This window comes from the organism of the source record quoted next, unplaced genomic scaffold (genome assembly GCF_019419815.1).
Source record: "Pyrus x bretschneideri cultivar Hongxiangsu unplaced genomic scaffold, Pyrus_bretschneideri_v1 Contig2, whole genome shotgun sequence".
Classification (NCBI taxonomy): Eukaryota; Viridiplantae; Streptophyta; class Magnoliopsida; order Rosales; family Rosaceae; genus Pyrus; species Pyrus x bretschneideri.
In genome coordinates, this window is record NW_025999501.1 from 360,574 (window position 1) to 388,440 (window position 27,867).

Genomic DNA, 27,867 nt, shown 5'->3' on the forward strand with positions numbered 1-27,867 from the left:
AGTTGAGTAAGGAATCTGAGTTAGGTGCTAACATACTACCTCTAATACAACCAAATAGACATACAAGTCTTCTCCCGGTTGTGCGTTGGAGAGTAGAAGAGGTGAAGTCAAGTAGCCTTTCAAATCGTGGAAGGCCTTCTTGTACTCCTCATCCCATTTGTTCTTTAATCCCTTTTCAAAGTCTTGAAGGAATGTATGCACTTTTAGTCAATCTGGATATAAACATATTAAGAGCTGCTGCTCTACATGTTAGGCTATGAATCTCTTTCTTCTTCGTCGGTTATTTTACATCTAAGATATCCTTGGTTTGGTTATGATAAGATTTAATTCCTCTGTGGGGAGCCAAATACCTTAAGAATCTGCATGAGGAAACACCAAAGTGTACTTGGTGGAGTTTGGTTTCATTTGATACTTTAGTAGAAGTTCAAATGCCTTGACCAAATTCTGAATGTAATCCTCTCTCGTGGGTTCTTTAACCAGTATGTCATCAAAGTAAACATTCATAGTCTTGCTAATGAGATCCTTGAAAATCCAGTTGACTATGTGTTGGTAAGTCATGCCTGCGCTCTTCAGACCAAATAATAACCTTGTAACAATAAGTTTCCATTTCGATGACAAAAAAGGTTTTTTCTTTGTCTACTTCGTATATCAGGGTTTAATTATAACCTGAATATGCATCCATGAGGCTAAGTAGTTGGTTGCAAGATATGGAATCTACTAGAAGTTCAATGCGTGGAAATGGAAAGTTATCCTTCGGTCAAGCTTTGTTAAGGCCAATCTAATCTACACAGACTTGCCACTTCCCTTCCTCCTTCTTAGCGACCAGCACAACATTTGCAAGCCACTCATAAGAGGGACTTCTTGAATGATTCGTGCCACAAGAACTTTGTCGATTTCCGTATCCGCTTTCCAAGAGCGTCTTTCTAATGCATATCGTCGACTACGTGTCCTCGTCAATCAAGGGTCATAAATAGAATTGATGGTCGTCATAGGGAATCTACTTGAAGAAGTAACCATTGAAGAAAAAATGGAGAAATAAAAAAAGGGAGACTGGAAAAAACGAGGAATTCAGGTAAAAGGGTGTAAAAAGTTTTGCGCTTTCTTCTCTAACGAAAAGACTCGGGAATTTTGGAGAAGCCAAAATGAAGAGATCCCAATATATTTATGAAGGATATTTTGGAATCACCTCACCATTGAATCCGGATCGTGTTGCCTCGAGTTCAGCAAATTCGACGGCTGAGGTTAATTAGGAAAGCAACAAATAGTCCATCGTTCTTCGTGCATATGCGTGAATGTTGAACGACTTAAATCCATTGATAGAACGATTTACAAATCATGCCATTAATGTCATAACGATTTGCAAGGCAACATACGTAAATGTTAAACAACTCAAATTCTTTGTAGCATTCACAAGATTCAAGATACCACGACGAACTAAAATGGTACGTGTTCCGACTTACTCCAAAAGGCATGTTCTTTGGATAACCATCCATCCTCAAGGCTAAGAGGTCATTTTAGATACATACTTAGGGGTCATTGTAGATTCACAATTTTTATGGGCTGGAGTAAGGCAGATTAGAAATACAAATACCTAAGAAATCCGGTCATAAACTGCACAGCCTCCCCTACGGAGCTGAATAAGCAGAGTAGCAATGCCTCCATTATTTTGATCCAAAATCAGTGGGTGAAGTCCAACGACTTTGCTTAGATTAACCATATTTGTTCTGCGAGATACAGAAACCTAATCTAGCAAGGAATCAACTGGTCTTGGAGTTTTTACAATCTAATGATTGGCGTGTGTCGCAATTAATCATACTCTTAAGAGAATGCAATATATATCCTTAAATATCTTATGGGATTCTCCCTGTTTAATAAAGATTCTACTGCCTTAAAATGCCTCATCCTCTATTGGTATAAATACACCATTCTAGGGTTGGTCTCTAGTAGCATAATTATTGTCTACTTATTCTCTTGCCCAATGTTTGAGTCATATATTGCTTACTAACTTGACCATCAGAGAGCCTTTAACTGGCACACCCATCCTTGGGTCTTTAGCTAGCTCACCGTTGTTTGTTTTTTTATATAAGTTACTCATATTTGTGCATCTCCACCTCCTACGACTGTACACAAATTTAGTTCCAACAAATGGTAAAAATAAAAATGAAGTCTAAACAAAGAAAGAAATTGAAAATTTGAAATCATAGCTCAGTTGGTTAGAGCACCTTTTGGTAAACAAGAGCTCTTGAGACTACCACTGCTAATCTCATACGCCATATTTTCTGAAACTGACGCTGATTCACATGTCACAATACTTCCTTGTAATAAATACAAATGACCACATCTAGGAACTTTCATCACAACAAGCACATCATAAGTGACTTTTAATACATTATTATGTGAATGGAATTGAACATCAAGCCTATCAACTTTCAAAGAAATCAGTTTTTTTCTTCAAATTCAATACATGCCAAACACTTGTCAACTCTTAAACCACATCACCTGTCAACTCTCAAACCACACCACCATGCAACTTAAACAAATTGTACTAGTCCATTTTGTTTAACATAGATTGTCATAGTCCGTGATAACAATTCCACCATCAAAATATTTCAAGCTTGATAACCAATCCCTTCGAAAAGTCATATGATGAGTATAATTGGTATCATTGGTATCCAACAATCTATGTCAAAAAGAAATTTGTTTTTAGAAAACTCATATGATGAAACGGTGAAAGAAAAACTAGAAAACTCATTCAACCTCAGCATTAGCTTCATAGCCCACTTTGCCTTTGCCTTGATCTTCAACTTAGGGTAATCTTTCTTCTAATGACCCTTACTATGACACTATGCACATTCATCCATGTCAAAAAAATTCTGTTTTTAGAGCTTCCTCTAAGCTGAGAATGTGACTTTTCCTACTAGGAAAATTCCTTTCCAACAATCTACCTCTAACAAATAAAGACTAGGAGGTTTTTAACTCTATGCCTAATTTCATAGCTTATCAAGCCATTTGAGACATCTCCAAAATTCACAATTTATTTAGCATCCATAGTAGTAACAACATGCTCATAGAAATAAAGAATTTAACAATATTAAGGTTTTATCTTCATCTAAATTTATCACATCAGTAATCAACTTATTAAAAACATCAAAGTGTCTAATCATCCTTGAACCTTCTATTTATGAAAGCAATAGAGTTTTTCTTCAAGTGTAGTCAGTTCTCTGTACTCTTCATTGTGTACTTGTCTTCTAACTTTTGTCACAACATTTTAGCCAATGTCTTCCGCATCACAACATACTTTCAGTTTTGGCAAGGCACAATTGAATTGTAAAGTCAACTAAAGTCCTCACTCGTGGTGATCATGAAAAATCTATTTGCTACTTTTATTTTGGATTGCATATGCACCACAATTTCTTGATATGACTTGTGGAATACTTGAATCATTTTTATAATGCAATTTTGTTCTGTTAAAATTTTTAAAAGTTCGTGCTCACTATATCAAACCATTAGTCAATACACAAAGGGGCTTACATCTCAAATTGACAAAGAAAATGAACAACCCATCTAGAACAAATTCATATACATAAACTCACTAGTACAAAAATATGTTTGCATGACAACAACTTGCACGACGGAGTAAATTTCGTCGCGCAAAGTATGTTTGCGTGACGCAAAACACAAAACATTGCGCAAGATTTTGGAGCCAAACCAAGAATACTTTACTGTTTATTTGCCAACATGCGCGACGTAATTCTTTGTCATGCAAAGTCAACGACTTTTTTTAAATCACTAAATCAGTTTGGGAGGCAAAAACTGCAAACCATTGTAACTGCCAACTAGAAGAAACTGAAATGTATTTTTTCCTTCGTTTAGTAGGATTTGAATGTATGATTTAGCGTTGGAGCTTAAAGTAGGGTATTTATACTTTCAACAAACACTTAGAGTTTAATTACAATATTTATTAAAAATTAAATAAAACATATTTTTGCCAAAAAAAAAAAAAAAAGGGTTTGTGCAACTAAGAAGTAACGTGTGTCGCGCAAAGATACTTTACGCAACAGATAACCTACGTCACGCAAAACTCCTTTGCACGGCGCAAGTTTCTTCTTCATCGTGCAAACCCTTTTTGTTTTTTGGCAAAAATATTTTTTATTTAATTTTTAATAAATATTGTAATTAAATTCTATGATTAATAAATCAAGAAAAAGTATTTAATTATAAAATATATGAAAATGTACATACAAGATGTTCAAACAAAAAAGAAAATACTAAAACAAGTAGTATTCTAGGTTTGATACATTAGGCTAATTAGGTATCAGGTGCGTAAAATAGCTAGTGTAAATATTTTAAATTGACGATCGAATTAGGTCATTGTATTCATATTGGATAAAGGAGTGTAACTGTAAAAAAATCATCAAAATCGGAGTTAAAACTACCGTTAAATTGTGATTTTTCGTTTATAACCGTCGAAAAGTTTTGTCTCGTTACTTGATCTCTGAATGTTTTTTTTTTTGTGTATGCGATCTCGAAATATATACAAAAAAGTTTGACGGTTGGATCGTTGAAATTAGTTACGTAGAATGTGTACCCCATCAAAATGATAGATTCACTAACACTTTGAGTTTATTAATACTTTCATTAAGTATAACATAAGATTTTGTGGTATCCACTGGTGTAAATATTTTAAATTGACGATCGAATTAGTTCATTGTATTCATATAGGATCAAAGAGTGTAACTGTAAACAATTATCAAAATCGGAGTTAAAACTACCGTTAAATCGTGATTTTTTGTTTATAACCGTCGAAAAGTTTTGTCCCATTACTTGATCTTGAATGTTTGTTTTTTGCGATTTTTGGTGTATGCAATCTCGAAGTATGTACAAAAAGGTTTGACGGTTGGATCATCGAAATTAGTTTCGCAGAATGCGTACCCCATCAAAATGATAGATTCACTAACACTTAAAAGTTTATTTATACTTTCATTAAGTATAACATATGATTTTGTGGTATCCATTAGTGTAAATATTTTAAATTGACAATCAATTTAGTTCATTATATTCATATTGGATCAAGGAGTGTAGCTGTAAAAACTCTTCAAAATCGGAGTTAAAATAACCGTTAAATCGTGATTTTTTGTTTATAACCGTCGAATAGTTTTGTCCCGTGTATAAGATTTTGTGGTATCTACTGGTGTAAATATATTAAATTGAAGATCGAATTAGTTCATTGTATTCATATAGAGTCAAGGAGTGTAATTGTAAAAAATTATCAAAATCGGAGTTAAAATAACCGTTAAATCGTGATTTTTCGTTTATAATCGTCAAAAAGGTTTGTCCCATTACTTAATCTTTGAATGTTTTTATTTTTTATTTTTTTTTGCGATTTTTTGGCCTATGCAATCTTGAAGTATATACAAAAAAGTTTGACGGTTGGATCGTCGAAATTAGTTTCGTAGAATGCGTATCCCATCAAAATGATAGATTCACTAACACTTAAAGTTTATTTATACTTTCATTAAGTATCACATAAGAATTTGTGGTATCCATTAGTGTAAATATTTTAAATTGACGATCGAATTAGTTCATTGTATTCATATTGGATCAAGGATTGTAGCTGTAAAAAATCATCAAAATCGGAGTTAAAATAATCGTTAAATTGTGATTTTTCGTTTATAATCGTAAAAAAGTTTTGTCCCCTTACTTGATCTCTGAATGTCTTTTTTTTCTTTTTTTTTTTTTTTTTTTTTTTGCGATTTTTGGCGTATGCAATCTCGAAGTATATACAAACATGTTTGACGGTTGGCTCATTGATATTATTTTCGTAGAATGCAAATCCCATCAAAATGATAGATTCCCTAACAATTAGAGTTTATTTATACGTTCATTAAGTACAACATAAGATTTTGTGATTTCCACCTGTGTAAATATTTTTAATTGACGATCGAATTAGTTCATTGTATTCATATAGGGTTAAGGAGTATAGTTGTAAAAAATCATCAAAATCAGAGTTAAAATAACTGTTAAATCGTAATTTTTCATTTATAACCGTCGAAAAGTTTTGTCCCGTTACTTGATCTCTAAATGTTTGTTTTTTTGTAATTTTTGGCGTATGCAATCTTGGAATATATACAAACAAGTTCGATGGTTGGATAGTTGAAACTAGTTTCGTACAATGCGTATCCCATCGAGTTCAAAGGTATATATATTTATTAAGTAAATTTTCAGAAAAATTTATAAAATAAATAAAAAATAAAAAATAAAAACTTGCTTAACGCCACAATGTTGTCGTTTCACAAAAGCACTTTGCGTGACGTCGAAATATATACTTGTATCACGTCATTTGTGATAATTTTGACAGTGCAATAGTAAAAAATAGGCGTTTTTTTTTTTAAAATTTCCCAAGTTTTCCCAAGTTTTTTTTAAAATAGGCACTTTGCACAAAAGCCTTCCTCTCTCTCATCTCTCTCACTCGATCTCTCTCTTCCCGCTGCAATCAACTTTCCTCCTCAGACTCTGAGTCCCTCGACTCCCTCTCCCTCGACTCTTCAACTCTCAATCATCCTCTTTCTCATAGTGCTCACCAGCCATAACCATCATCGACCAACACAGCGGCACCATCCATCATCCTTCTCAATGACATCCCAGAGAACCCAGGCCATCACCCCCACCATTAATTCTCTCCTCTTCGACAATACCCCCACCGTTACAACTACCATCACCCTATCACTATCGGCGAGGACACTTTACCAGCCATCATCCCTCTAAAATTTAGGTAATGTTGAATTAGGGTTTTGTTATTAATGTGAATTTCTGGTGTAGGGATTTTAGGGTTTTTAAATTAGAATTTGTAGATTGATGCTTGTTCTGTTACCACCATTTAGGGTTTTCTAAAATTTGAATTGCATTTGTAGATTGATGATTGGTCTGTTGCCACCATTTAGGGTTTTCTTAAAATTTAGAATCGAATTGCTGTGTTTCATGTTTTGTTTTATATTTTATTTCTCCAATGTTTTTTATTTCTTCTCATGTATTAATATTGGATTCCTTCATTTTGATTATTAGGCAAAAATCCCTGATATTGAATTCACCCATCTAATTCATTCAAGATCGCCTTTTTAGAAGTTGGTAGTGACAGTCACTTACTTACTCTATGGCTATATTACTAGAGCAAGTTTGTGCACATGCATGAATTAACAATAGTACTGTGTTAATTTGATGAATGTTGTGCCTTTTTCTTGTTCTATCCTTCGCTCTCTCTCGTTAATTTTATTGGTTTGTAGCCACTGTGTTTAATTGTTTATTAAGGTGGTATATGGCCAAACCGAATGTTTTATGGACATAAGGATAGTATTATTTTTGTATAGGCATACTGATATATTTTTCTGGTGTTATTTATGTGAGGAGATGGCTAGTGGTGTGGAACTTTTTACAATTATATAGACATACTATAGCTGTTTATCTCCTCTTAGATTGGTTTTCAACTGGAGTTTGTCATCCAAATCTTCTCATTGCATGTATGGTTTTAGTTTTAGAATTGGATCTCTCTCTCTCTGACTTCCTCTTGAACTCATGTATCATGGGTGGTCTGACTTTTACAAACTATGCCTACTTATCAAGAATGTTCTTTGGAAAACTTCACCTTTCATTACTTGTCAAGCCTTTAGATATTTTGGCTTTTTTAGTTATAAACTTTGCAATATTTATAGATATCTTAGAGCAAAGTCACCATCTTATTCATTGTTGATCAGGTTTTAGAAGCATAACATCTTCCTATATCGTCATGAATCCACATTAGGAGATTCCGTTATCTATTCTTTCTAAATTGCTTGATAAATGCTAATGTAAGATGAATTTATCTGATACATGCTAAGTTTGAAAGGCCAAAGACATAACATATTTAGGTTCCTTGAAGGAGGCAGCGAAAAATCTTCATTCCAGGTACATGTAGCATGGTTTTTGTCTTCTTAGTCTCAGCCTCTGATTTGGTAAACCAAAAAATTCGGGAATGTGTGTAAACTTATAGTTTGCTTCTCTCCTTATCCTTCTTCAACTATGTCTTGTATTGATTCTTATTCCTAATCATTCTGCAATTGCAATTAGGTCAATTGTATACTCTGCCCAAGCTATAAGGACAAAGGAAAAAGAAGGTTTTAGGGAAGCTCAACTTTGCTTTCTTTTCTCTCTCAAGAAAGAAGTCATGCTTGTCATGCTCCCTCATCTAACCTGTCACTGATGCACATTTCTGGAACAAGCATGCAGCCTTCTTCATTTCACTATTTTGTAAATTGACACCATAACCATATTTAAGCTTGCCTCAATTGTATCACTTTTTTTTTTTTTTCTAGGGCACGAGTGCCCCTTAAAACTTTGATAGGGCAAAGCCAACTAAATCAGTTCATATTCTAACCCTAAATCCTAATCTTTTTTGTGGGCAATGTAGCCGATTTCTCATGCATGGTCATGCTCTGATACTTCGACACATATTTCATCAAATTGATCTTCCAACACCCACTTAGTATTGTTTCTACCATTGCACTACTACTTTATATATATATATATATATATAAATGCAAGAAAGGATTAGTTTCTGATGTTATAATTTTATGGTTCATAAAGTGTATAAATGTCACGGTTGATCACTCGTTGTCGAAGTGTGACCAATGTGCCTCCCCCATTATCAGGATATACTGCTCCAAGCGTGAGTGCTTCATTGATTGTACGAGCCATATAGATGTCCGGCCTCTAAATCTTGCTACCAGCACCTGATCTTGCTCCACCTTCGACGTCCAAGCCACTTCGCGTTGCCGATACCAAGTAGCCTGATGTATCAAACCTAGAAGACTACTTGCAGTTTTTTCTTTTTTTGTTCGGACATCTTGTATGTACATTTTCATATATTTTATAATTAAATACTTTTCCTTGGTTAATTAATTATTGTTTAGAATTTAATTACAATATTTATTAAAAATTTTGAAAAAAAAATATTTTTGACCAAAACAAAAAGAAAGGGGTTTGTGTGACGAAGAAGAAACCTATGTTGTGCAAAACCACTAAGCCAGTTTCATGTCTCTACGTCGCGCAAAGCAACCTAAGCCACTTTGCGCGATGCATGTCTCTACGTCGTGCAAAGCCACTTTGAACGACACACGCCCTACGTCACGGGAAGCCACTTTGCGCGACGCAGAGATGTGCATCTCACAAAGTGGCTTTGAAAGATGTATGTTTCTTCTTCGTCGCACAAACCCTGTTGACACTGCCTTGGCGTGACAGTTAGCGCACGACGAAGGTTTCGTTGCACTATTTTTCAGGCAATGATTTTTGACTTTGTGCGACAAAGGTACCTACATCGCTCAAAGTGTTTTTTATAATAGTGACTATATAAATCATTATTGCCACAGATATACTTTAGACCGTGTTGCAACTAAAATTCATGATACACTCTAAAAGTCTTCTAGGGGTGGGTATAAGTATAAGGGTCAGTGGATCCGTGAATTCGGATCGTACGTATTACCTGGCCTGATGTAAAACCATCTGGTTCTTACTTTTAATTTTCAAAGAGTTCGAGTTAGACTTGTTTATGTAAAAACGAGTCAAAAACCGAGTTCATATTTATTATATGTAGGTAACCCGGTTTGGACTGCTTAAGGGTTGTGTTAGCTTTCTCATTTTATTAGTAGTTCATAATGAAGCCCATGATCCATAAAGCAGTAAAATTTATATTTTTCAGGCCGTACATACAGATGTGAAGCAAAATTCTATGCAGACATTTTACACACACCTGTAAAAAATTGTGGAATATTCGAGGTACATATGAAGGAGGAAGGGGAAATTGAAGATGAACATCGAACTAAGACATAAACAAACATATATAACTGGCTAGAACTATTACATTGACCACTTTGTTCACTCTCAAGATGCATAAGATCAAAACGCAAAAATTAATACATGCATGTAGCTAAAATACAACATGACATAATTAAGGAGGTTCCAGAAAATATTTGTGCAAAATCTTTCATGGCCCTTTTTGTAACTGTAAGACGGATCAGCAGGAATACATCAAATAAAACATCGAAATGTATATCGACCTTATTATCAATTAATTATTCTTTTGGTTTAGGAATCTTGGGAATGAAATCTTGTGATCAGGTACGATCATTTATGCTATTGTGATGATCGGCACTCACTGGCAACTCAAGGTTACGAGTATTCTCATCTTTCAACGGCGCGCTTGATGCTAGAGGGTCCTTGCTTTTGCCCCAGACCACAGTGTAGAGGCCGAACACTATGCAAATGGCTCCAATTATACTGAGACAAGGCACAAGGGAGACAACCAGCAGTATAAGTAAAAAAAAATGATGATTCCTTTGTTTTGTGCATTATTCATGCATGGGCGACTATTAGCTGTTAATAGTACATGCAAGATTCACTATAAAACTTGTATGCATCTATAGTTGACAATTATTCATGTGAGCTAGGGTGTGTAGGTCTTTAATATTTTTAGCAAAGAAATTGGCTCATGGGTTGTATTATCTCTCTGGTGGAGGTGGAAGTCATACATCTCACAAGTTTCTTATTTAATTGGAGAGATAGTACAACATATGATTAGTAGAGACGATCAAATAGTTTTATTCAATTTAGAGAGGAATTTTAGCCTTATACCTTCCGAGGTGGACTTGCTCAGCTAAAACGATAGCCCCTAGAGCGGCGGTGATGATCATGCAGAGGGGACTGAAAGCGGTCACAAAAACGGGGCCTCGTTCCCTAATGACAACTCCTTGCACATAATATGCCATCCCAGAACAAACCACTCCCTAATCATTCACAAGAGTAATATAACGTGTCAAATGATTTTATTATATGTTATACAAAGGCCAGATTGTGAATTATGGGAGTGTAGCGTTGTATATGTACTCACAGAGTAAACGGAAGCAAGGAGCCTTGAGTCCCAGCCTATAACCCAGACACTCAATTTGCGTTCCACTGCAAATGTTATTACTCCACCTTCCAACATACCCATCAAGCATATCCAAGCCGTGAGAGAGAGCTCTGCCGGGTACTTCTTCAACGTAAAGGACTGATATATAGTAACACATATAAATCTTGGATTAACTTAGTTATCATATAAATTAATATATACGAAATTGTGAGAGGTTAATAGATAGCGTGACATATCTACTTACGTTTTCAAACTATTAATCTCAAGTATTCATCACGTAGAATTATAATTTGAGTAATGTTATTAAGACACACAAAACAAATATCATTGATGATACTTTCTAACACAATTCTATGTGTGTGACTCGTCTATATTTGGGAGTGTATAGAGTAATACTGTAGTTTTAATATGTGACAATAGTTTGATAAGTACTAAACATGCCAAATAGAGTCTATATGCCAAACTTATATTCACTGACAAAATATTTATGTTATCAGACTATTAATCTAAACAACAAATTCAAACAACAGTTAACCTAACTAATAATTTAAATTCAAAATTTGACAAGAGAACATTTATCGTACTGGTAACAAAATGTTAATTATCTATAGAAATACGTTTCAAATATTGTGAATAGGTACTCACTTGAAGAATGAAGAAACTTGCCCAACCACCGCAGCTGCCTAAGAGCATTAAGGGGCCAGCGATCCAATGCTGTTCGCTGGATTCGGTGGTGCTGCTGTTGTGACTCTGTGAGTGTCCTCGTATGATATCCACAATGGGGCCTTTGTATAATGTCATGATCATTGCTCCTCCCACTGTGATCACTGTTCCAATCACCTTCGCCAGGCTATGTAGCTTCTTAACGTTCACAGTCTCTAGCCTAGTTATTCAAACATTAATTAGGACAAGACTCCGGTAAACTTTTTAATTAATTTGGACTCTATTCTATTAAAAATGGGATTTTAATTTAGATAAAATATTAATATCAACCGAATGAGATTGTGTTGATGTTTGTAAACTTAACAGGATTGTACGTATTTGATATTATCAATGTATCATGCAATGTTTATGAGAACAAATCATATACTATTGATCAAATAACATTTGGACATTGTGTTATTTTGACTACGTAATTATGTCTAACTCTCTTGGGAAACCTAGCTATCAGTCTTATCATGCTATACCTCAAAACTAGTAAGAGTTTGTGAGATAGGAAATAGAGAGGAATTATATTTGTGGATAGATATGGACGATAGATACATCAGAAGAAAGAGAACAATATCTTATATCCCTAATTCTCTTGTAAAATTATATAGCTTTTTTTATGTTTTATTCTAGGAACATAAATTGACTCATAATGCTAGTTCTTTTTACATCACACTAGCATTGTATTCCACAAACAAAGAATCCGAACTTGTTGGTTCACTTTTTTCTATTTACGGAAGTGAGCTAAGAAGTTTATTTTTTCTTTAAAGAGAAAAAAGGAATGTTAATTAAGGGATGCACAATACAATGTCAAGTTCTCTTACTAATATTAAGAAGAGAAGTATCACTCGCCCATCAACTAGCTTGTAGCAAGCTTACCATGTTTTTTTCTTTTGACAAAATGATACTCTACGAGCATCTCAGTACAAAGACTCACTCAAATGTTAGATTTATATTCTTATAGTTGAGTCATAAAGAAAGGTGGTGGGTTTGAGTATTTTGAATTTCTTCTCTAATGCAAAGGATTCTTAGTTCTATATTATTATATTTTGAGTCCTAAGATGTGAGTCTTTGAATTGGAGAAGAAAAGATTGGAGTCTAAACTCAAAATTGTGCATTAAAGGTGGTTGGACTCAAAACTCAATCTTATTTTTCTTAGTGTAATAAAAAGTTTCCTTGCCGGTTGGGATCCATCTTACACTCAAATCTTATACTACTCAAATATGACTTTAAGTCTCCAGTGCGTTAGAAGTGATTTGCCTCCCATTTGGACTCATATAAGATTTGAGTCATTGATCTGCGATACATGAGATGCTCTACGTGAAGAAAGATCCAAACTTATGTGTAGATAAAAAATAAGGAATTTTAACGAAAAACTTCTGGTACTGTTTACTTTAACGAAAAATCATATTTTTACACTAAAAAGTCATTCCTGGTACTATTCACTTTACCATTTATTTTGTCTTTATCATTAAAACTCAAAATTTTCAGATATTTTTCATTAGTTTTCCTTAAAAAACAAAACATTATTTTAGCCAATTTAATTAGGTCCTCGTGTGCACCAGCAAACTTCCTTTAATTTATTGTCAAAAATTAATTATACTTAAAATTTAAAAAAAAAAACTAACCAAAAGTCTATAAACAAACTTCCCTTTTAATGAAAAGCCCTTTTTAAAGATATAGTAAATAGTACTAGAAAAAAGTATAAATATGATTTTTCACTAAAAATGAACAATACCGAGAGTATTTTGTTAAAACTCCTTAAAAATTTTCCTTTAATCAGAGTGCCACGAGCAAGGCTTACGTCATGTCATACATGAGTTTCCGTAGTAATCTCCTACAAACTAATGATGAATCTTTTTCTTTCATGTTATGTGAATTATGATAGAGTCATGTCGATCATGATTTGAGCAGAAATAAGAGGAAGAAAAATAAGGAAATGCACATAAATAACACCTTTACAACATATTTATAATATTATTATCATATTATTGTTGTGTTGTCGTTATATTTTTTATGTGTACTAGTAAAGAGAGAAAAGAGATACATTAACACGCTTCTCTAAAATTTAAAATTTAAGTAAAGGGGTAACCCCGTCTTTTTGTGACCAAAACTATTCAACATGGTCATTTTCGTTGCTATTACAACTTAGTGTCATTTTTGTAAGCAAAAATGTTACTTTTATCACATATTTGTACCTCATTTGTATCATCTTTTTAATAAAAATAAGATCCATATGTGTTAATAAGCCTACCTCCATTAGAAAGGTAGTACAAATGATAATACAAATATTTAAAAAGTGTAGCATTACTTTTTGTAAGAGTTTATTATTGCTCATTTTTAAAGAAAAACCATTCTAGACACATGACGTGACGTGGCACAATGTGATTGGAACAGTATATGCCAATTCCCCGTAGTGCCTTCCAATGTGTTGTCTCCCAAACATACCTAAACCTTTTTATTTGTTTGCATAAGCGCACTAAAAATGCTAACCATGCATGCATAAGTGCAGGAATGATTATTAACTTTTACCTGAAACAAAGTGCCATTATGAAGGTAATGGCCGGAAGGACGTTGACAACAGCAGATGCAAATGTCGCTGAGGTGTACTTCATTCCCAAAAAGTATAAGTTTTGATCAAGAACTGGCCTGTATTCAAATGCTAATTATCATATTAATAAATGATGATTGTACATGCAATAATCTACAAGTTATTTTGTTTACCCCTTAAGCAGTACTTTCACCTTATTATTCGCTTTTGTTTTTTGGTGTAAACTAGTGTCAAATTTCACTTGTTTATTAGAAGAAGAAAAAATAAAAGTTGAGCATTACTCAAGAAAACCAAGCAGAACTATTCGGAGGAATATCGGGAGTGTCATTCTCGGTCTTATTTTCCTGTAAAAAAGAGGTAAAAACAATGTGGTCAAATTATGAGGGCAAAAAATGAAATATGATATATATATATATACATGTAATAATTTTACCACACAGTTTGGCATATTATTTGTTGTCAAATTAGTAATTTGAAAACTCACACGTAAATTTTGTTTAAATATATATATTGTATGATTCATATTAACAATCTTACAGATTAATAATGGATTATTTTAATTTGTAACAACATAGGAGATTAAGCATTTTTGTAACAAGTATTTTGAGCGTCAAACGCTTATGCATATATGCATGCGTGTATTTTATGGATACACGAGGTAATAAATCAGAGAGAGAGATGACCTTTCAAGAACGAAGGCAAAGGGTGCGATGACACAGAAGGCAACAACATGACGATAAACCGAGAGAACGAAGTGACTCATGCCATGCTTAAACGAGACCATGCTAATGATGTACATGCCTGAATATCCAAACTGAAGAGAGACCATAGCCAAGTAAGGCTTGATCTTGATGAGAAATAAACTCAACTTCGACTCTCCCATGTTTAATTCTGTATGCTGTCGCTATAGCTAGTACTAGCTGTAGCGTCGTTCTCTCTACTCCTCTTACACACTCCACTGATTGATTTACTTGTGAGAGTATGCCAACACTAAGATGAGAAATGTCCCTCTTATAAGCCTCAAAAGCAAAAATAAAGAGACAGCAGCCCGGCCATATTTCAAAAGGATACGTGCATGTCCAAACCACTCAACCTCTCTCTCTCTCTCTCTCTCTCTCTCTCTCTCTCTCTCTCTCTCTCCCCCTGTGTGTACGCGTGTATAATGTGTGGATACATCAAACACAGCCACATAACAAGCAACTAGAATTTTAATTAAGTGGATTTGTAAACATAATGCTTTCCCTTTTTTTCATATTTATTTATTGGAAGTGGGGATTTGATTCCTTGACACCAAATCGCATTTTGGTTGAGTGCAGCATGATACATGCAGGAGGCTAAACTTACGCGGTGCTTGGGTATAGTAGAAGTGGGTGCTATGAAGAGTGGACACCACTTTAATATATTAATTAAAGTACTTGAGACATGGTCGAGTTACCTCACCATACTTGGGGACGTTTTACGGGATGATCAAATTCAATAAATGGGAGAAAATTTGAGTGTGACATGGGTTACTAATTTACAAGTTATCATTTGAGTAAATAATAAATATTATTTTATGAAAATATGTGTTCTAACATAAATGAATAATAACAATATGTTGTAGTCTGGCAGTTATCATGCTATAAAATTTCTCCCATTAATAAATCTCATTCATCAAGTAGACATAGACGGTAAGTTTTGTCAAGGGTACGCACTACACGTTGATCATCTTTAATTATGTCTCCTAAAAAAAAATCCCTAAAACGTGGTTAAGGTACTCAGCCAAATTTCTTATAGAGATAAGCTTTTCATGCTACTTTAATTATATAACTTTGCCAATCAGCAAGACACTAATGATTCTTTATTTTGTATGGCCACAAATTAAGGCAAAAATCGAAAACCTATTCTCCACATTCATGCATGTTGGCTTATGAACAAGCCACTAAATTGATTCTTTCCTTGATTAATTTATTGCAAACTACACAAAATTGTTAATTAAATTACTTCCATCGCTTTTTCTAACTAATTAAGGTTAGAAACTTGTTTCTTTATTCCCGCATTAATATTAATATTCTTATTAGTTATTATTATTATTATTATTATTATTATTATTTGTTTCTTTTTTTTTTTGTACGTGGCCTTGCAAAATATTGATACTTCAGTTAGTAATATATATCTGTATATACGTACGTATATTTTATAAACATTTTCATTTTTCATACACTCAGTGGTATTGTAAAAGCACTTTACTTTTTAAAACCAAAGCCCTATATGCAAATTATACATCTATGTACATAATTTTGACGTTAGTACATGTATTTGTCACACTTTTTTAATATTACATGTAAAATTCACATACTATATGCGCATATAATCATTACTGTAAAATTAAAATAAATTAAAATTTCAGATAATAAATACTAAAATGTTATATGTGGTCGAACATTTCATTGTATTTTTAGATAATTTCTGAATAATACACATACATATTTTTAATGAAATATCTCTTATTTTACTAACAATGATTAATACACAAAACTATAGATCACATCACCAAAATTGTACATGGGCATGTCCTTTATCATTTTATGCAAATTTGGTGTGTTTACTCTTGTTTTTATATTCATGCAATAACAAGAACATACTAGCCCTTTGATTGGGTTTAATCTAATATGCCTTGGGCTAGCTTAACAACCATATCATGTACCACCATGGGAAGAGAAAAAATAATTAATCAAACTATTAGGTGCAATATGTATTTTTAACTTAAATATACAGGTAGGTATAATATATATATATATATATATATATTTATATATGTAGCCCACATATTATTTCCATTATAATTACTTTATATATATATATATATATATATTCCCCTTCTATTAAGGATCCCTCAATAATTTTATTTGAGGGACATCTTGTGGTGGTCATTTCATAACTTTTATCATCGATCATACCATCTATATTTTAGTACATTATCCAAAGATCATCCTTGCAAAAAATTAGACAAATTCAAAATCATTAAGACATGCATGTAATTATAGTGAAGAAAATATATGAATACAATTTTTCAAATTTCTTATGACTATCATCATTTAATCCAACGGTCAAATAATTTCAAATTTAGATAATTATTAGTAAAGATGGTCTTTGAGGAAACAATTAGATTGGTGAGTTTCAAACAGTGCCCTATATATTCAACCTCACTATTAGGCTAACACCAATGACTCATATACGTAGATATTAAACTCACAGTATTCATTATTTTTCCTGGATGAGTGTAGAACACTTGGGTAGACAAAGTCCAAACATATAAAGATGGTGGTTTCGTGTTTGGATTCCACGAAAATTTTAAATCATGTTGGTGGAATCCCACCTTAAAATCTTTGATACTATCTTTGAAAAGAGAATTGAATGTGGTTAATAATTATTGCAAAGAGAAAATAAAACAGAAAACATGTAAAACATGTGTATTTGGTTGTATTACTAGAAATTACATGCCATTCACTAGTAAAAAATACAGCTTGCGCGACGAGATTTTGTGCGACGAAGGAAATTTTGTCACACATGCATGACGAAAGAAACAGTGTCGTCGCACAAAAAAGAGAGGAAAGAAAGAAAAAAAAATTGCGCAACAAATACCTAAAGCGACAAACAAGTGTCGTCGTCGCACAAAGTCAGCAAGAAAAACGCAAGATAATTTTTTTGGCGTGAAAATCTTGAGCTACGAAAAAGTGACCTTTACGCGACAAGGGGTTCGTCACGACCATTCACTGCAGGTGAATCAAAGGAATCAGAACTGCATTTAGTACACATGTTTGCACGACGAAGGCTTTGTGGCACAAAGGCTCTAACTTTCCTATAAATATGCGCTTCTGTTGTCCTTATTCTTCACAATTATTTTCTCCTTGTTCTTCACAATTCTGTTCGTGCCGGGATGGAGGAAAAAAATAAGGATCAAAGTGTGCGCGACGCCAAACCGCATGATTTGAGGGAACATTTTGAGTTCACGCATGCGATTTCTGTAGCCATGCGGAATAATTGTCCTTCTGCTAAGTGGCATTCTTGGAAATTTGTGCCCGAGAATGCGAAGAAGGCAGTGATGGATGAATTATTAGTAAGTATATTGTTGATGAATCAATAATTAATTTTGTGAAATTTGTTGTTATATGGTGGAATTAATTTTTTCCATATATGTGTAACAATGTAAGTATACTCTTGATGAAAATACAAATGAACAGTTGAAGAAGTTGATGGAGGATGCATTGGAGGGAGGTTACAATTGGTGGCGTTATGATATCGAGCGGAATTGAGGACCATAGAAATAGTAGTTTTAAATTTATGTTTTTAAGGACAATATTTAAATTGAAAGATTTTTTTTATAAGTTATATATGTATTTGGACTTAATTATGTTTTAATTCCTGTTTGGTTTTTAAAATAATTGAATGGATTACGGTATTAATTATTTTTAGAATAAATATTTAAGGTAATATTTCTTTTTAGAATAAATAGTTAACTAAAATTTTGATTGTAATTATAAAGTTTGCGTAAACATAGATATCTATGTTTACGTAAACTTTATAATTACAATCAATTATGTCGTCACTAAAGAGATTGCACAACGAAACTATCGTCGCACAAGCACACTTCGCGCGACAAAGATCTTCTTTTGTCGGGCAAGAAAAAGGTCAGATTGCATTCAAACGATCCCATTTATTGCGCAGTAATGGCGCGTTTGCACGATGAACTCATGCCTTTGCACAACCAATGTGTTTGTCGCACAAAGGGTTCCTATTCCTATATAAACATAGTTTGAGAACCTAAATTTCAAAAGTTTTTTGTTTCACCGATTCTGGAGAAGGTTCTGGCAAAAAGAAACTTGTAGTGCGCTCAGAGAGGTATCGACGGAAGCAATTGCCGTACTTTGTAGACAAAAGTATGGTTGAGGCATACTCCTAACTTATTTATGATATTCGTGATTTAGTGCAAAGGGAATGTTCTGCCGAGTTTAAGCATTGGAAAAAGGTGCCTGAGGAGTTGAAGAAGTTCATGCTGGGGGAGTTATCGGTAAGTTTGTATCAAATAAGGTATATTTATTTTTTCTAAAATGTATTTATTGTTATTGGCATTAATGTAGCTTCATTGAGATGTCAACGAAACCGATGAGAAGCAACGGAAGCATCTGGATGGGCTTTTCAGGTAGCGTTTTCGGCAGTGGAAGTTTGATGTGTTGTGGGATGCAAAGGCGGATGAGGCTTGAAGTTGAATTGTTAGAAAAAAAAAATTGTTTAAATAAGATTTTGTGGACTTTATATTCATTTTAATTAATAAATTTATGTTATATGGATGAGTATTTAATAATTACATTAATTATAACTTGTATTTGGGCTAGTAAATTAGTTTTGGTAATTAATTTAATGTCTAATTAGGTTTGATTTTTTAAATTTAGATTAAAATAAAATTTAAATTACATAAAAAGAAAATAGAAAAACTTTAAAAAAAAGTTCAAATATATGCATTGCGCAACGATACATGTTTTCTTCGTGCAATTTGTTGAAAAGAATAAAGTATAAAGTAAACGAAATAAATAAAAAAAAAATGTAAACTTGGGCAATGAACAAACTGCTTTTGTCTCACAAAGGTTGTTTGCACGACGACCAATTTCGCTCTCATTGCGCAAAATCATTCATCCAAGAGTCAACTTTATAATTAATCTGTATTCAGATTGTGCAAAGGCTGCACAGTTGAAAAGAATAAATTATAAAGTAAAGGAAATAAAATAAAAAAATGGTAAACTTGCGCGACGAATACATTATTTTTGTCGCACAAATGACCTTTAAGCAACTAACAGAGGTTTCGTCACACAAAGGTCATTTGCGCAATGAATATCTTGTTTGTCGCACAAAATCATTCGTCCAAAAATGAACTTCATAATCAAGATTCAGGTTGTGCAGAGGTAAAGTGAACAAAAATTGCCTCTGTACTCATCCCCTTAGGTTTTGCTCAATCCGTCGTTTCCATTTTCTCTCAATTTTATCATCTAATACTCCCTCCATCTTCTTTTCTAGGTTGATCAAGCTATCTCGGTGCGCCTGGTAAGTTTTTTTTTTTTTTTTTTTTTTTGTTAGGGTAAAAGTATTAATGTAAATTCATACTGACGCCATGAATTTCGTTGTCTATAGGGACATTGTGTGTGATTAGCGATTGCTGGAGAACGATTGAGAAGGTATTTTCTTCGTTATATTTTTTAAAAATATCAAATTAATTAAATTATGTTGAACTAATGTTGTTATGTTTATATTGTGTTGTGAAATTATGTTTATATTGTGTTGTGAAATTATATTTATATTATGTTGTTAAATTTGTATGTGACGTACAAATATGTGTTGTGATGTATGGAGTTAATTGAAATTAACTTCGTACTTGTTTTTTATTTTTAGTAAAACTTAGTTTCCCGTTCGAGGATTAGTTGGATTTCGCACATGGATGTGAAAGTATGACTGTGGTCTAATTAATTCTTGAATTGTCACATTATTTAGACAGTTTGGGAATGCACAGTTATGGCACATAGTTTATGGTTGCATGATTAGGTTTCGGTTGTGGAGATTTCAGTGTCATCTTTGTACGTTCTTCATGTTGAAATCTACTTCGTACATCTCTGTAGGTTTCGGTTGTGCATATAGGTATTTTGTATCTACATCGTACATTTGAAGAACTGTACCGAGATGCTGCCCAAATTCATCCATGTTGAAATCTAATCTGATGTAGTCGTAAATTACGTGACATAACTATGCATTCCCAAGTGGGATAGGGCCCTTACTAGAGGCATAAGGTCACATTATCATTTGTATGAAGTTCTTTTGATTGTTGTACTATTATTGTGGTTGCAAGTATTATGGAGAGAACGTGGAAACAAAACCCGAATATATGCGTAGACGAATACTTGGATGGAATCGAGTATTTTATTGACTTTGCACCTACACACAACCCGGGTGCAACTAGAATCCGATGTCCTTGTAGGAGGTGCAGCAACACGTTAAGGGAGACAATTGAAAATGTTCGATTTCATATAGTAAGGAATGGAATGATTGAGACATATAATACTTGGAACCATCATGGCGAACAATTAGACAATGCTTCGTCTTCAAACACCATAAGAATGGAAAATGTTGAACCTATTGTGGATCCTAATGAACAAGTCATGGATATTATAAATGATGTTTTTCCATTTACATCGACAAACACCAATCAAGAAGGGGAAGATGATGTGCCTACACTAATGGACAGTGCAGAGTTCGAACAATATGAAAAACTATTAAAAAATGCCAACTAAGAGTTATACCTGGGGTGCGAAAGTTTTTCGGTTCTTACAGCTATTGTGAAACTAATGCACAGAAAAATAAAGTATCATATGTCAAACCATTATTTCGATTATTGTTTGGGATTTTCAAGAGAATGTTTTCAAAGGACAATTGTTTGCTGAAAGGCCATAAACATGCGTAAAAGGTGTTAAATGGTCTTGGATTGGGTTATGAAAAAAGTCACGCTTGCAAAAATAATTGTATTTTATTCTACAAAGAGAATAAAGCATTGGATAAATGCCTTGTATGCAATGAGTCGAAATTCAAAATGACATATCAGAATAAAATGACTAAGATCCCACAAAAGGTCGTGCGTTATCTGCCCCTAAAACCTAGGTTGCATTGATTGTATATGTCGACGTATACTGCCATCAACATGAGATGGCATAAAGAAAAAACAAGTAGACGACAATGTGATAAGGCATCCTGCAAATGGGGAGGTGTGGATATAGTTCAATCGAACATTCCTCGAGTTTGTTATTGATCCCCAAAATGTTAAATTGGGACTTACCACTAACGGATTCAATCTGTTTAGGGTTCTAAACTAACACCACATCATTTGGTCGATGTTTGTACTCTCATATGATTTGTCGCCTTGGAAATGTATGAAAAAAGAATACATGATGATGACTCTTTTGATAACTGAGGATCATGGTAGGTCAATCGATGTTTACTTAAGGTCGTTGGTTGATAAGTTAAAGGATTTATGGACAAATGGTGTGCGCACGTACGATAAGTCCACTGGGAAGATGTTCACTTTGCGGGTAGCAGTTGTGTGGACTGTGAACGATTTTTCCGCATATGCAATGGTTTTTGGGTGGAGCACTAAAGGTTATATGGCATACCCTATATGTAAGGATGATGTAACATCTGGTGGGCACACCAGAAAAGTTTGTAACCTTCATCATCAAAGATGGTTGCCATGGGACCACGAGTGGCGGGAAAAGGATAAAGAGTTCGACGACAAAACAGAGTATCGCCTCAGACCTAGATAATGGTCCCGTTATCAAATTTTGGAACAACTTAACTGCTTGGATTTTGCTCCGTTTGGGAAAACAGTAAGTATGATCAAACCTCTACACATATGAACTGGACGCACAAGCCTACGTTTTTTGAGCTCTCGTATTAGTCGAAACTCAAATTGAGATATAAACTCGACATCATACATGTTGAGAAGAACGTATTTGACACATCGGTGGGCACCATTCTATTTATCGAAGGCAAGACAAAGAACATGATCAAAGCTCGCCTTGATTTGGAAAGAATGGAAATACGGAGAGGTTTATGGATGAATAGGGATAGTGATAAAGCCACAAGGGATCTTGTATTTTTTTCCATGAAACATAATGACAAAACAAAAAATTTTAAAGTGTGTATCATCTGTAAAGTTTCCTGACGGGTATGCTTCTAATATCGCGCGTTGCGTGTGTTGACGGGGGTAAATTTGCTGGGCTAAAGAGCCATAACTAGCATGTGTTTATGCAACGCCTACTTCTTGTGGGTATTCAACACCTATTGTCGAAAGATGTTATGAAGCCAATCATGTTGTTATCTAGATTTTTTTCCCAACTGACGGCAAGAACGTTGCAAAAAACGGACATTAAGCAGTTGCGCCATGACATTGTCCAAGTCCTATGCAAGTTTGAGATGATATTCCCTCTAGCTTTCTTCACAAGCATGATCCACGTGATGGTTTACTTGCACGAAGAGGCATTGCTTGCTAGTCCTGTCAACTATCATTGGATCTATCCAGTATAAAGGTATATAATCCTCATCATTTGTTTATGCATCATTAGCCCACTCTTACTAATTTGTATCATATTGTTTTATTTTGGCACGCTTCTCGAGGAGTTGAAAAAAAGCGTACGCCACAGGGCGAAGCTCGAAGGATCAATTATAGAGGCTTGGGTTCAACATAAGATTTTATGGTATCCACTAGTGAATAGTTTAAGTTGAAGATCGAATTCATTCATTGTATTCATATAGGGTCAAAGAGTGTAGCTGTAAAAATCATCAAAATTGGAGTTAAAATAACCGTTAAATTGTGATTTTTCATTTATAACTGTCAAAAAGTTTTGAATTGTTACTTGATTTTTGAATTTTTTTTTTTTTTTTTGCGATTTTTGGCGTATGCAATCTCAAACCATATACAAACAAGTTTGACGGTTGGATCGTTGAAATTAGTTTCGTACAATATGTATCCCATCATAAAGAAAGATTCACTAACACATTAGAGTTTATTTATACTTTCATTAAGTATAACATAAGATTTTGTGGATCAACTAGTATAAATAGTTTAAATTAAAAATCGAATTCATTCATTGTATTCATATAGGGTCAAGGAGTGTAGCTGTTGAATGGTATGTATAACACTTAAGAAGTTGAATGGTATGTAACCCAAGGGATGAAAGAGGCTCAGGTTGGTTAACTCATGAGCAAAAAAATTCATTTCACGATAGATATGATGAATAGTACATTCCCAGTCATGCATTAACATTGAACGGCAAGCTTGAATCAATTCACCAATAGGATGATTATTAGTGGCATCATGTGATATCAGTTTAGCTGCAATTGCATAATCAGACTCCACCAAAAGACGTCAAACCCCTTTATTCCAAGCAAATTGTAATCCCAAAAAAATCCCCAAATTTCAGTGTTGAGAATCTCCCAACGCCCAAGATTAACACAAAATCAGCATCCTAAGCTCCAAAAGAGTTGCTAAAAACATTTCCTGTTCCAATAAAATTAAGGGAGTCTTTTCTATAGCCATCCACGTTGAGTTTAAAAGACCCTTCTAGAGGTGATTCCCAACGATAAAAAAGCAAGGGCTCTGGGTGCCTTATGAGAAGTAATACCATTTGCTTGCAGCCATACACGGCATCAAGTGAGAATAATGATTTTGGGTTCACTGGGGTAGACAAAATCACTTTCAAAAATGCTTTTATTTCTCCAATGCCAAATGAACCAGCAGGTGACACAAAACACAAGATGCCAATCAAAATGGTCAAGGAAGAGAGCCTTCGAAGAAAAATTATTATGCAACCATTCCAAGATATCCCCGGGGCTGAAAAAAGAAATTGGAACACTAAGTCATTGACATACCTGAACAGCAATAGGAGCCACAAGAAATATTTCACTTCAGGACTTACATGCCACTGCCAAATAAACTTCCACCTCCAATCCAGACATTCAGACACTTGAATAGCAAGATTATAAGCAGACTTAACAGCTACGTTTCCATCACTAGTCTCATTCCAAATACATTTGTCGTGAGCACCCTCCATAATATTAATAGGAGTGTTGACAATTTGATCCACAATTTCTTTTGGAAGCCACTGTAGAAGTTGGTCAATATTCTATACCCCATTTGAAGAAAAGTCAGCCACTGAAATATTAATCATCTCTTGTGATAGTGGCAATAAAGCATGATGTTGGAGAATACACCATTTGGACCAAGAATCCATCCAAAGAGCAGTGTTTTCACCAGAGCCAATACGGCAAGCAAGACTCTTTTTCAATAACGCAACTTCATCAATAAAGCTCCTCTAAGTACCAGAAGCACCCTGCCAATTAACATGTTTAAATAAATAATTATTCCCTCTAGCAAGATACTTGTTACCAAAAACATGAGTCCAACGTGCATCATCATTTTGTAACATTGGCCCAGCATTTTTTTTGCTAGAAGAGCAGAGTTCATAGCCCTCATATTCTTCAACCCTAAACCGCTTGCACTTTTAGGTAAACACACCTGACTCCATTTAACCAAAGGAATTTTTTATTTGGATTGAATGGAACCCCATAGAAAATTTCTTATTAAGCCTATCAAGTTGACACACTAATGCACTTTTAAAGAGTACCGTATACAAACCGTAATTTTATAATTATGGATGACTTGCTCTCTACGTATAAAAAGTGTACAAAAAATTCACTTGTATATGTAAGTGGTTCACCTGTAGAAGAAATGCTATTAGTAAATAGTCTAGAGTATTTAATGGCATCTTTCCAGATCTAATAAAGTGCTAGAAAAATTGTCAAAAGAAGAGAAGAGAACATTGTGCAAGCTAGCTCTATAGTGGCTATGAATAGACCCATGGTATATAGTCTATGTTGTGGCTTGTCGACACCGTTCTTATGAAATTCTTATCATAATTAAAATTAAAAGGGAATATAATAAAGAGGCATTCTTTGATTCTTCATATATATTTTCTTTGCCGCTTAGTACAACGATCTAGTAATATTCATCTTTATTTGTAAGTGAGAGGTCTTAGGTTCGATTATCGTCAAAGGCGAATTTAACCACATTATTGCTAGCTCATTGTGAAGCTTAAACCACTTCCTCACCCTCTTATTATCTCCAGCCCGTATTAGCCTGTGCTTTGAAGACATCCGATAGAATTCAAACCAGACATACAAAGTACTTGATCAGCATTATATTTGGACCGTCTTCCATTGCATTTGCGATGTCTGGTGGTTGCTATTTTTTGTCAAGGGTTGTGCTATCCACACACCCATTCTTACTTCTCATACATCCTCTTAATTTTCGACCGTTGGATCAAACGTATTAAAAAATATCAAATGACAGAAATTAATTAGAGGTGTATGAAATGTAAATATGGATGTATAGATATCACATCCTTTTGTCAATCACCAGTTTAACCCCACTGATAGCATTTGCACTAGAAATTGGTAAATCGTGAGCTTCATCCTTCGTAGTAGTATTGGATGACACAGAATAAAGGCCAAATGCGATGATCATGCCTCCAACCAATGACACTATATCAAGTTTAAATGTAAAATAAAATAAAATAAAATGAAATAATAATAATAAATAAAGAGGGCGGTTTGGAACGACATGATTGGATTTAGTTTAAATTAATTATGTACTAATCAGAAAGAAAAAAAAAAGATAATACAGGTAAAATGATGTATCAATGCATGCTTAAAGTTGATTGATTACATCACAAATATACCTTCTAATAAAAGTATTTGATCCAAAGAAAAGTTGTCGCAAGATGTACGCTTGGCATCAGAATACGTTTTATACATTCCATTATTCCTCATTATCGATCATTTTTAGTTAGAATTTGTCACAGTAGGAGCAAGTTTTTAATTAAAATAATCATCTCTACTAATAGAATGTCAAAAATGAGTTTTGATGACTCAAGGCTTCACCAAAAATAATTGGACACAAAAACCTTTGAAACAAAAAACTTAACTCGTTTAATAAATTATGGGATGTGTTATCCACACACCCCATTTTACTTCTCACACACCCTTGATAATTTATATCCGTTGATCTTCTTCAATTGTGTGTAAGAAGTAAAATAAGATGTGTGAATATCACATCCCTAAATTATATAGAAATTTGATAAGGGATAGAAAGGTAAAAACATTAACTACAAAATTTGAAATGTGGGAGGAAAGTGAAAAAGAATACAGTTGCCAGTTCAGTTATCAGTTGTACTTCAACTTCTCACGATCAAAACCAGAGAGTTTGACGATTCCCACGATCGAAACTATAGAGCAGTTTAATGATTCCTACGATCTGAGTTCAGTTGAAGGTTAAACGATAACTACCCACACAACCGCTATATACAGATAAATAATCGAAAAGAACCCAATTTTCGGAACTAGACTCCGGGACGTGTCTTGGAACCCATCCTTCTTCACACATTCAATCCTGGACGCCCACTTTCAGGAGCAAATCTCATGGCCATGTTCCTCCACCTATGCCGCCGCTGCCTTCGTTGCCATCTTCTCCAGGTACCCAACCTCCCAATTTAAAAAACTAGAAAGTAAGACAATTCAAGAAAAACAAGAAGAATGGTGGAGCAAAACGACGTCATTGAACCCTTCAGAAAACAAAGTAAGGTGTGTCCTTGCAGATACTGAGAGTGTTAGATCGAGCAGACAGAGAGATGGCATACTTGAGCATGGGAGAAGCTCACAGAAGAATTACCGACTACCTCAACCGCTTCTCCGATGCCGACGCCCTCAACGTCTTCCAGGTAATACATCCTCACCAATGTGTATATTTGCATACGTATTTGTATTTGTTTCAATTTGGGAATTTAGGGTTTTGATTGGTGAGGGTTCTTGGTGTGTGACAGGACTTCAATAGATTGATCAAACAGTCCGATAACGACTCGCAGTTTGGCGAAATTCTGGTGCATCTCTTCCGGGCTTTTCAGAGCTACCGAATTGGGAATTTCATTGATTCCTATCAGACATATGAAAAACCTGCGAAAGTATTGATCTTTTTTTATTGATTCTTTGTTTTATTTAATTCTGTTCTGTGTGAAATTTTGCATTTGGTTTTGGTTTTTGA

General features: G+C 34.1%; 2 protein-coding genes across 2 annotated transcripts; one reads left to right on the top strand and one right to left on the bottom strand.

Moving 5' to 3' along the window:
- Positions 1 to 9,696: 9,696 nt before the first annotated feature.
- LOC103936002 (WAT1-related protein At4g08300) lies at positions 9,697 to 15,188 on the bottom strand. Its single transcript, XM_009345839.3, has 7 exons — positions 14,879 to 15,188; positions 14,477 to 14,539; positions 14,177 to 14,293; positions 11,582 to 11,819; positions 10,916 to 11,074; positions 10,660 to 10,811; positions 9,697 to 10,305 (listed from the first exon to the last, which is right to left on the bottom strand). The coding sequence occupies exons 1-7, from the start codon at positions 15,076 to 15,078 to the stop codon at positions 10,143 to 10,145; spliced, it is 1,092 nt and encodes a 363-aa protein (XP_009344114.2). The 5' UTR covers positions 15,079 to 15,188; the 3' UTR covers positions 9,697 to 10,142.
- Positions 15,189 to 26,995: 11,807 nt separating this feature from the next.
- LOC125468134 (enhanced ethylene response protein 5-like) lies at positions 26,996 to 27,808 on the top strand. The gene is made up of 3 exons (XM_048583002.1): positions 26,996 to 27,302; positions 27,425 to 27,547; positions 27,650 to 27,808. Exons 1-3 carry the CDS (start codon positions 27,249 to 27,251, stop codon positions 27,806 to 27,808), a joined length of 336 nt encoding a protein of 111 aa, XP_048438959.1. The 5' UTR covers positions 26,996 to 27,248.
- Positions 27,809 to 27,867: the final 59 nt, after the last annotated feature.

Coding starts and splice junctions, on each gene's coding strand:
- LOC125468134 (XM_048583002.1), top strand. CDS start 27,249: ATGGCCATGTTCCTCCACCTATGCCGCCGCTGCCTTCGTTGCCATCTT. Junction 27,303..27,424: donor TTCGTTGCCATCTTCTCCAG/GTACCCAACCTC, acceptor GTGTCCTTGCAG/ATACTGAGAGTGTTAGATCG. Junction 27,548..27,649: donor ACGCCCTCAACGTCTTCCAG/GTAATACATCCT, acceptor GGTGTGTGACAG/GACTTCAATAGATTGATCAA.
- LOC103936002 (XM_009345839.3), bottom strand. CDS start 15,078: ATGGGAGAGTCGAAGTTGAGTTTATTTCTCATCAAGATCAAGCCTTAC. Junction 14,540..14,878: donor TTTGCCTTCGTTCTTGAAAG/GTCATCTCTCTC, acceptor TCTTTTTTACAG/GAAAATAAGACCGAGAATGA. Junction 10,812..10,915: donor TCCTTGCTTCCGTTTACTCT/GTGAGTACATAT, acceptor GTGAATGATTAG/GGAGTGGTTTGTTCTGGGAT.